Below are 10,411 nucleotides of genomic sequence, written 5' to 3'. Positions count from 1 at the left end.
TCTTCTTCTTTTTCAATAAAATGCAAAAGATTTTTTTGGGAACCAACCTCATATATTACAAGACTGTAGAGAAAACAAGACTTTAGAGGGACTCGAAAACCTTTGCATACTCCCTCAATGCGGTTTGAAGCAGATGAGTGACGGAGGTTTTAGTGGGGAGTATTCAATGTTTTATTTTCTCTCTCAAGTTTAATGAACAAGCACCTAATGATACTGATACTTCCTCATTTATGGGCCCATTGCAAAAAAAACAACTTGGATTTTAAATAGGTATAAAACAATTTTTCCTTTCTGTGACTGACCTCGAATACTATAATGAAAGCCAGTCGTGCTGCCAGGACATGCCAGAACTGCAAAGTGAATTCATATGGAGTCGAACTCCACGGTGGGGCTCTGTAATCTCTATACCTGTAAAACAAAGGAAAAATCCCAGTAAATTAGCCTGTGTTCAAAATCCTGAACATTGTAAAGAACCTGCTAGCCTATTCCAGAGCTGGCTAAAAGAAGAGAAAATGAAAAGAAAGCATACTTCAAGAGGAATTAAATAGAATAGAAGAAAAACAGTCCACAATACACATATTAAAGAGGGTTGTTTATAAGAGGGTGGGTTTTTGCTTTCAGAAAGCCAGATCTTTTGCTGTTCCACAGGTGACACCTTCGAGTGTTAAGTTCAAGTGTATTGACTCTAAATTGATCCTCCTCTTTGATTATAAGCTGTTGAGATTCTCCAGATAAGGTTTGCCTAAATGTGATGCAACTGTAGAAAATAGCCAGTCCAAGCTATGTCTCAGTGTGGAATTAAATCTGAGACTGGAAGAAGTGCACTCGTGATCTTTACTGCAAACACCATACAGAGATAAATCCATGCTTAATTTTTACACTGAATTTCTTGTATTCACCCTGTGTAACTGCCTGGGATCCTGGGCTGAGTTAGATCCAGAACGAAATGTTAATATATGTTAATTAATAGTTCTCAGAATGCTTAAAAAAATGAAATCAGAGTTTTCACCCTCATTTTACAGCTGGGGAAACTTTCAAACAAAGTAATTTATAGAGGCATGAAATATAAGGCTTAGAAGAGGCCAATAAAAAACTAAGAATAGAACACAGATTTCAAATGTCTTAGTATTGCATCCTTCCACACAACCTTCCAACCTGCAACTTTCATTTTGAACAAACTTATACCCCAGTGCTTTTACAGGAAGAAATAAAACTGCTCTGGGAGTAATTTTGGCACTGAGACTTTCAATTTAAGATCTATTTTAGAAGAAATGAGAGCATCTAAACATACCGGCAATATCCTGAGTATCCCATCCCAAGCTCACTCAGATCAAATACCGATAAACTGCTGTTGACATATCCTTTTAAGCATCTAAAGGGAAAAGACATAGGATCAAGATTTTCTTCATAAGGTGATCACACAACATGGATCCTGTTTGCAAACAAATTCTGCTATCACATGTCATGAGCATTACTATTTTATTTACTTATTGGGGCAAAAGCGTTTCTAAAATTTTAAGCAGAGAAGCAAAGTTGTATTTGAAAGAATCAAATAAAATCTGTTTCAAGGATACACTCTATTTTATTTTGAGCACTTTTCATCTTTTGCTTCTTATCTACCGGCAGCTATAAAACAAATTTTCTTGCTACAAGCAGAGTTCTTCACTGGCACCTTCTAAAACTACTGAATTTAGAAAGATGGCTAGAGATGCAGACAGAACAATTTAACATCCTTGCAGAATCTGCCACCAATCATGCAGCAAATACAAAAAATGACAGGTTTTATGAGTTGAATGAAAGGAGAATTTTCACCAACACTAAAATGAACAGTCATTATATACCAAAAAGCTGTCTTAAAGGCAACAATCTAGTGATATTAATGAAAGAAATCACACAAATGCATTGAATTATGACTGTTGAAGTGAAATTTTTATCTATTCTTGGCAAACAACAGACAAAGCCATCCTATACTCCTGAAAATCTGTCCAAAAATTTAACTAAGTGCCTCCAGAAAGACAAGGAACATTCAAAAAGAGGTGCATCAGAAATTCTACTATACCTCCTGAACCTTCAGGTTTGCTGCGGTATCTCAAATCACTACTGGAAAAAGTGGGAAGAGAAATACAGTTCTCTACTAAATGGGTAGTGTACATGGGGCGCTAAAATTTTACCAGTATTGTCTCTTTTCATCACTCTTCTTTCCCTTAAATTTTCTCTTCCTGCACCATCACAAGAAGAGTAAATCTCTATTTTGAATCACTGGAGATGGAGCAATGAGAGAAGGAAGGGCAGACCCCTACAGTTTGGGCTGAGGCATACTCTGTGAATGCAATGGTACTACTGGCTTGCTGGACAAGCTTTGATGCTTTGCCTTCACTCTTATCCTTCCTCCTGTGGAATAAAGATGAGTTGCGCTTGTGAGATGTGCTACAGTAGATGAAGCATTAGCAAAATGATGCTTCGTCTTCTCAAGGTAACCTTGATTCCCAAATTCAAAACCAAAACAAAACGAAAGACCCCCCCACACACAAATGGGGCACTAGGCTCTGAATGAGAGGGTGCCTACGAATTTTGTAGATACAAAGATCTTTTTAGATCTAAAAGGTCCCAAAGGCAGTGGAAAATGAAGACAGAGTACAGTGGAGTAGTGCAGAGGCTTCAGTAAGTATCTGGAGAGAAGTGCAGGAAACTGGCCCAGTGGAGTGAAGATCGGCAAGATACCCTGACGGAAGCTCGGATGCACTATATAAGGCGCTAGACTAAACAGGGTCAAGGCCAATCTTGCTGGAGCTTCTGTACAAGCATTTCTGAAGATAAACAGATGGAGCAGGTTGAGGATGAATCAGGTGAGGATACAAGAGGGTTTGGGAGCATATGTATGTGTATGGAAGTGTAGAGGGAGAAGAAAGGCCAAAGCTTTTGCAGAAAAGAAAGAAAGCTCATGTAGGAAAAGCCTGAAAACTGCTGATTCATATTGCACTTTTCTGTATGCGTTTAGGAGGGGAGTCAAGATTTTCCACTGATGTAACTGTGGAGCTAACCAGGAAACTTGCACTTAAAGTCTGTGACGTTTTGTACGGATGAAAAAGAAAAAATATTGCTAATGAAAGACAGGAGCAAAAGCACACTTCCATTGAAATATAAATGTTTACATAAAAATATCTTCATTACTTTTCTTGTCTGTATCCTTGATCTGTGCAGGGGCCATATTTGTATGCATAGACAAAACGTGGAATGTAATCCGAAGTAATGGCAATAACAAAGGCATTGGTGATGACAGCCAGAACTCCAATTCCTTCCAAAATCCCATACCAGATACCTAGGAATAAGAGCAATGACAAAAAAGTCCATAAGGTTATTTTCTTTGTAGTTTTCCTTTCTTACTGAGAAAGAATTATTGAGTCAAAAAAGCCAGATCAAGATTAAGCTATGTCTCAACATTCCTGCCACCTCAAGCTCCACCTGAATGGAAGTAAGGTACACCTTGCTAAGAAGGAATAGCTAAGCATTAAAAGTATAAACAAAATCTTTACTTATAAAGGCCAAATAAAAACTTTTGGAATGAGATTTATTTTTATTTCATTTAGTTCAATTCAAAACCAAAAGTGAATTTAGTCCTCACGTTTTATGGAATGTCAATTTTGAAATTCTATTGATTTTGGACAGCATTTTAGGTCTTGAGTTCAGCAAATCAGAAGCCTAAAAGAAGAGCCTAAAATAACACTTAAGCATCTGAATGAATGGCCTATTTTCAAAATTCTAACTATTATGTTCCCTTATTAGAAATGGAAAGGAATTTTGAAAAGAAGTCCTCTTAGATAAAGCAACCGAGTGTGCTTTCGCTGCTTATAAGTCAGTCATTATTGATGTCTGTAGACTACATATCAATTACGTTCTTGAAAGATGAATTATTTCAGGGGTTAAGCTGCATCAAAGAAGAAAACACAAAGAGGTGGTACCTGATCACGATAGTCATCAGGTTCTCTCACCTATATCTGTTGCTCTTGCAGGCATAGGTCTCCGCCACTGAGTGACAAATTTGTATGCGTCTAACCTTATTTCTATGATATTGTTAAGCAATGCCAGGAGAGGTGCCAGTGGGAAGGCAGCAACAAAGATGGTGGTAAAGCCAAACTGTAAAACTAGAAAAAAAGTTCTGCGGTTAGAAATTGGAAATGTAAAAGATCTTTTAAGGTAAAACTACCCCCCTCCCTCCCTTTTTTTTTTTTTTTTTTTTAAATCTCTCTCTAAATTTGCTCACCCATCTCTAAGTATTCATCCATTAAGCCATGGAGATTCATAGGCTGCAGATTCCAATCTTTTTCCCACTGAGGTAGAGAAACTTTATGTTCCATTAATTGCCCTCCTCTCTTCATTTTGCGTCGTGACCACCAATTCTGTAGTAACCTGTATTAGATAAACACAGCATTACTGACTGCACTTGCTCAGTGATTGACAGTATTTGCTGGTACTGTTGTATACAATATTTACAGTATTGTATAAAACAAAATTTTAAAGTTCTGATATTTGCATTATGATTTTAATTGTGTATTTAATGTAGCATGCTAGACATTGTACCACTGAGCTTTCCAGAATAAGGAAAGTCTCATAGATTACATTTCTAGGACTTAACCTGTGTGCCTAAATATAAAAAAGGGAAAAAATCCTGCTTCCTGAGTGAAATAAAAAATAAATAAGGCTTTTAGTGGGTGTAATCCTACAAAAGAGAAACCAAATAAGTGGAGCTCTCAAAGGACTCTAAGATACTAGAATATATTAATCTATTTTCTTTGACTGAACATAAAGATGGTCTACGAAGTATTTTTCTCCTGAAACAGGACACGGTGTTTAACAAGGTGTTGCTGAAGCTGCAAATATTTAAGAATGTTTATTATGAAGCTGTGCAGAGATCCTTTCACACTGTAGTTATAAATATTAACAAAGTTGCACAGATTAAAGTGTTCTATGAATGAAAAATATGAACCAGTATTGGCACAGGAGGAGGTTCAAGTCTATCATTTGGTTTCTAGACATCACTAAAAAGGGACTGATGATGGGAAATATTTTTTTATTACTATTTTTATTAACAGGCTGCTATTCCTTCTCAAGCTAGTTTAGTGTTTAGCTTTTTATCTGTCTTGTTACTGAAAGGTAAGCTGCAAACAACGGTTTTGTAAAAACAAAACACGGCTTTCTGTAAAGGAACATAATAGACTGACAAAGCATGCTCTAAAACAAATTCTAGACAGAGTAAAGATACTGCTGGGCTGAGAAGACAAGGAGGCCTGATGCTTCACGTAGCTTTTTTCTTTTCAGAACTTCACATCTTACAGCAATGCAGTGCGCTGCCCATCATCTGCAGGATGATTGCACATTGTGAACATAATTTTCTGACATATTTTCAAGGCTGAGACTTCGATTAAACTAGAATTTGATGAGCAACCTTTTGCTTTTACTGAAAAGATATTCATCCAGTTTCCAAAAGAACTGTAAGACTCTTAGCGCTATTACTCTCTTCAGCAGCTAAACAGCTCTGTTTGTATTATGGAAAGCTAAATCACAATAAACAATGTAAATGGTAACATACCCTGAGAAGCTAATGCTTTCTTTGGGAATAAATTTACAGTATCACAGTATGTGAAGGTGAGATGGAAAAAGAGGAAACATTCTCCAAATGTGTTATTTTTTAAATAGTAATTTTGGCAAGACTGTCCTATTTATACTCTCTTTATCTTTCTCACAGTATGAAGGGGAAGACCGTAGACCCAGTTACATATTTCACAACTGCATTTTTAGGCTTCAGAGCGAGTATTGAACTTGTGTAAACACTAGTAACAAGTCTCCCCCCACCTGCTTAAGGGAGTTTAAAAATACACTTTGAGGATTAAGTTTTGAGTGATAGCACAAGGTATGTAAACCTGAACCTGCTAAAAGAATCCCATTTTAAGTGCTTATGAACATATATTTCCACACAGGGATATTGCAGCTGCACACTACGTCTTCATCAGTTTAGATAATGAATTTCAATTAAAGGCCATATTCTACCCTCCACTCGAAAAAAAAAATAAAAAATTTCCTTTTCACTGAATCACCCTGATATGTGATCACTGCTTGTAAAACAAATATTAACAACTGAACTTACGGATAGCCTAGTTCCATGAAGTTGTTCCACATTTGTTTCAAAACCATAATAACTCCCATTTGCAAACACAGATCTATCAAGCAGCCACTAGGATGACACTGAAACAAATAGAAAATCAGAGAATTCCTTTTATTTTTATTTGTTCACAGGGTGAATGGAAAATACTCAACTATGGATAATAAAAAACACTATTCTCCAGCTACAGGAATACTAAGAGAAAATTAACAACAGAAGTATTAACATAGACTTTAATGGAACACTCTTAAGGCATTTCATTTCTTGGTGAACTGGATGGTGTTATCCGGTTTAAGGATAGACATATGCGATAGACCTATCATAAATGATAAAGTTTGCTTCACTTAGGCCAATGGATATGCCTTCATTTCAAAAGACTGGCGTAATATTTTATTTGTAATATCCTAGGTCCGAACAGCGATTTAGCAGTGGAATCTCTACTACCAGTATCTTAACCATGCAAATTTCCAAAACGATGTATGTTAAATTAAGTAATATATATTAGCATGTTTAGTAATTACAGAAACTTTTTTAGACCAAGTGACTACCAAGTTGCGGTATTTTACTCTGTGGTTACCAAGGCTTTACTGATATCAGAGACAATGACAGCATGCTACTGATATCAAGAGAAGTTCAGGTCTTAAACACATTTACTAGCCAAAATTTGAAACATTGTTTTTTTTCTTTTTCCTTTAAATCAGTATTTTCTCACTGGCACAAACTTAAGAAGCTGGCAAGGAAAACTGATGGCACTACATGTATGTCCTCCATCCAAAAATTCCACATACCCTGGAGATACCAACAATTTAGGACTCAAATGCTGCCAGCGAGGTAAGGGAGTATCACAGTTTGCTTTTCACAAACAAGAGGCAGAAAGAACTAAGTGTCTCATTCAGAGTCACTCAGCACAGCTGAGAACACAGGAGGAAAAACACATCTCCAGTTTCCTATCTTCTGCTATGAATAAAAGTTTATTCTTCACTACACTTAGATGGAATAATAAATCTTTCACACTGGACATAATTCACGTCTTTCAGCCATTCCACAGTTTCCTTTGTACTCATGGAAATTTCACAGGAACACAAAATGGGATTGTTTACCTCTTCCAGTCTCCATCTGTTAAAAAGCTTGTTGTACTTCCCTGGGCGGCCTGCAAATCTGGAAAATAAGATTTTTGTTTCTCAGTGGACATTCCAAGATCACCCTGTATCACTAGAGTTATTTTACAACATCCACTGCGCAAACTCATGAAGTACAAACAGATTAAATCCCATGGGTTTAAATCTGATATCTGTAAGAGGCAGTTGTTTCAGAATGCAAACCAGTAAAGAGACCATCATTCTACAAGAGATCCTGAGTTTTTATTATGTCCAGAACTGAAATCCTAGCTTCAGGAATTTTAGATATTAGATACCCAAGCTGTCTAATCTACTTCTAAGAAGTCAAACCATTGCAATTGGAAGGAATCTATTGCAGCACAGGGATCAGCTTGCACAAGTGAAGTTTGTATTGGATTGCATCATGACATAAAAGCATAAAATCAGTTCCAAACTCATCATAAACAAACCCTTCCTATAGACCTAGCAGACTCTTGTGAAATGAGTCTGTGAAATGAACTGATTCAGAATTATTAATGATCTCAGTGAAAATTATGCATAAGGAAGAAAAAGAAATACAAGACAGGATACTGTGTCTACTAGACACAGGATGTAGTAAGATACAAAGAAGTTTAGAAACTTTACGGCAAATACATTGCTAGATATAACAAGCAGATATTACCAACAGTCTTTAGTAGAAATTTTCTCTAAAAGATCTGGAACAAAAAATTAAATTATAAAACTTTACAGATTCTACTTTGAAATATAGCATATGTTCTGCAGGAATGATCATTCTGATCATAAAGAAACTGAAGTGAAGCTGAAGCGAGGTTAGACCTGTCCAATATCTCATACTCTGAACTACTGATACATACAAAAATTGGATTCAGAATTCCTGCCTCCTACTTTTGTATCAAACCTGACAGACAGTAGTTACTATTTACAGAAATGGGTCCTAAGAAATCTTACCAAATGGGATTAACTGAGAAAAATGAATAAAGCTTATTACTTAGGTTAAATACAGATCCACATTAGGATGTGGCTTTATTTTCAAAAGTTCTGAATTCTCATAAATGCTTTTGGTTTTAGTATGAAAGTAAAGTATACAGACCCTCATAAAAAGCAGAGTTTTTACTGTCTTGTTTCATAAACAAAGATTTCAAGAATTCAACCTTCACATGGAGTTGAAAATAATATTTTTTGCTGTTAATCATCTCCAGAAACTGTATCACATCTAAATGTTACATTTAAAAACTTCCACATATTTTCTTCAAACCTATAAAATTATGGGTCCTGTGTAAGTTTTCTTTAATAGCAGTTAGCAAATGATAACTTACCTGCCAAGGAAAAAAGCAATATAAAAGATAGAGCTGTTCAAGTTGACAAACTGGAAGAGGAACATTTTCAAGGCAAAGCTGTTTTCCCATTCAGATTCTGTTCGAGGGTGCTCTATGCAATGACACAGCACATATTACGTACACAAAAATGAAATCAAGTTATGTCCAACTCTGCTCATAAATCAACCAGCACTAACAAAACAAGTGATGGGTTGAAGTCATGATAGCCCATCAGGCTGCAGTTAGTTTTTTCTCATAGCACTCAGGCTGCAGGTCACAAAATTCCTGCCCAGCTCAGGCTAGCTACGTGTCTACGTGACAACTGCAGATACAAGTCCCTGAGTTACAGAATGCCCCGGAACTTTGAGGGAAATTGTTGTTTTCATTTTGAAAAATCTAAATTCAGTGTGAATCCTTAATTTTAACTCTAGAGACATCTTGTTTTTTTTTCATGGTTACACAAAAGCACCTGGCATCAGCAGAGAAATGGACAGGGCCAGAGAAGGAAAGCAGAGGGAAAGGAGAACAGACAATAGTCAGTTGGTTTCTCACCCAAGCATCTCACCTCCTAAACATTTCCATAAGACCACTACTTCATCCTCAAGACCTCCTCTGTGATAAAGCCTGTGAAGTGTCAGACAACTTATAATGGAATGCAGAAAGGATGGAGATCTTTCTTTTTTTTTTTTTTTGCACAGAAATGTAGAAATGTGCATTAGAACTACAAATATTCCATGTCAGTCTTCACATCCTTGGACATTTTTCCTTATGGCTTTTAGGACATGATTTGTCTTATTTAGAAACGGGTGAAAATTGTGAAAATCAACATTTTTTGGTAATAATTTCAAAATGCTTTGGTTGATGAATCAAATTTGGAATACAGTACATTGGTAAAAGTTTCAAAGCACATGTATGACTCATAGGTCTAAATAGCCTTCATTTTTCAATTAAAATTAATACTATTTATTGCTTTGGTATAAAGGTAAAGCCTGCTTTGAAATAAATTAGGATATGAATTTACAGTATACGAACTCTCCGTGTGGATGCTGCATTATTAGAAGTATTATAATGAATTCCTCAGAATTTAACATGACATCCTTCTGTTTGAAGACCAATATGTTAGGAAGTGAGTGAACTCCATAGCTCATACAACTGATGTTCCATTATGCTTAAGCCAAGAGGCTTTTTTTATGTTCTGTTGGAAAAATCAGCTCGTATATGTAAATGAAATCATTATTTTCTTTCTCATTCCCTGGTCTGAGACAATATACTAAAAAGGTTCAGTTAAGTAGGAATAAAAATCAGTGTGATCTGTCAAAAATAATGTTACAATATTTTAATAATTTGAATAAGCTGACTATACATTCTGGATCTTTCTACCCTGTTTGTTTGCCTGTTATCTGAAATACCTCTATAAAGTTTTGAACGTTATTTAATATATGTTCATCAGTCCTTTAACCAGAAGAGGGAGCTCTTAAATTTAAAAAGTGAGCTTGCTTTAAACTATGACAAAATCAACTGCACATTTTGACTTGGGCTAGAAGAGAACATGTAAGAAGATGTGCTGCAAGATAACATATTCACATAGTAAGAGATCTTAAAAGCTGTTTTTACTTTCTTGTTTTATTATCATTATAAATATATTATAATTTAGAAAGCTATCCCCCTATGACTGAATCACACCTAGAAGCTTTATTATAAATGTTTAAATGAAGCAGAATTAGAGCTACTTTAAAATTTATGACATAATATTTTTATCTTTGAAGATGTAATTTTACCTTAACACAATTTTTCCATGGGAAAGTGGTAATTAAAAAAAT

The 10,411-nt window shown here is 35.6% G+C and overlaps 1 protein-coding gene across 8 annotated transcripts in view; it reads right to left on the bottom strand.

Moving 5' to 3' along the window:
* The window catches only part of ANO3 (anoctamin 3), a 304,803-nt gene that overhangs the window by 88,697 nt on the left and 205,695 nt on the right, over positions 1–10,411 (bottom strand). For all 8 annotated transcript variants that reach the window (XR_010389446.1, XM_064512865.1, XM_064512866.1 and 5 more), the window contains 8 exons: positions 8,592–8,703; positions 7,258–7,315; positions 6,143–6,240; positions 4,262–4,407; positions 3,990–4,142; positions 3,172–3,319; positions 1,292–1,372; positions 303–408 (listed from right to left, as the gene is read on the bottom strand). Coding sequence is in view for 7 of the 8 variants with exons in the window: in XM_064512865.1 (XP_064368935.1) it covers positions 303–408; positions 1,292–1,372; positions 3,172–3,319; positions 3,990–4,142; positions 4,262–4,407; positions 6,143–6,240; positions 7,258–7,315; positions 8,592–8,703 (902 nt within the window). In the remaining variant the exon portion in view is untranslated. The remainder of the gene's footprint in view (positions 1–302; positions 409–1,291; positions 1,373–3,171; positions 3,320–3,989; positions 4,143–4,261; positions 4,408–6,142; positions 6,241–7,257; positions 7,316–8,591; positions 8,704–10,411) is intronic.

Source organism: Dromaius novaehollandiae, chromosome 5 (assembly GCF_036370855.1).
Source record: "Dromaius novaehollandiae isolate bDroNov1 chromosome 5, bDroNov1.hap1, whole genome shotgun sequence".
Classification (NCBI taxonomy): Eukaryota; Metazoa; Chordata; class Aves; order Casuariiformes; family Dromaiidae; genus Dromaius; species Dromaius novaehollandiae.
Note: the sequence above shows the minus strand (reverse complement) of the source record. Positions and strands in the feature narration are given on the sequence as shown.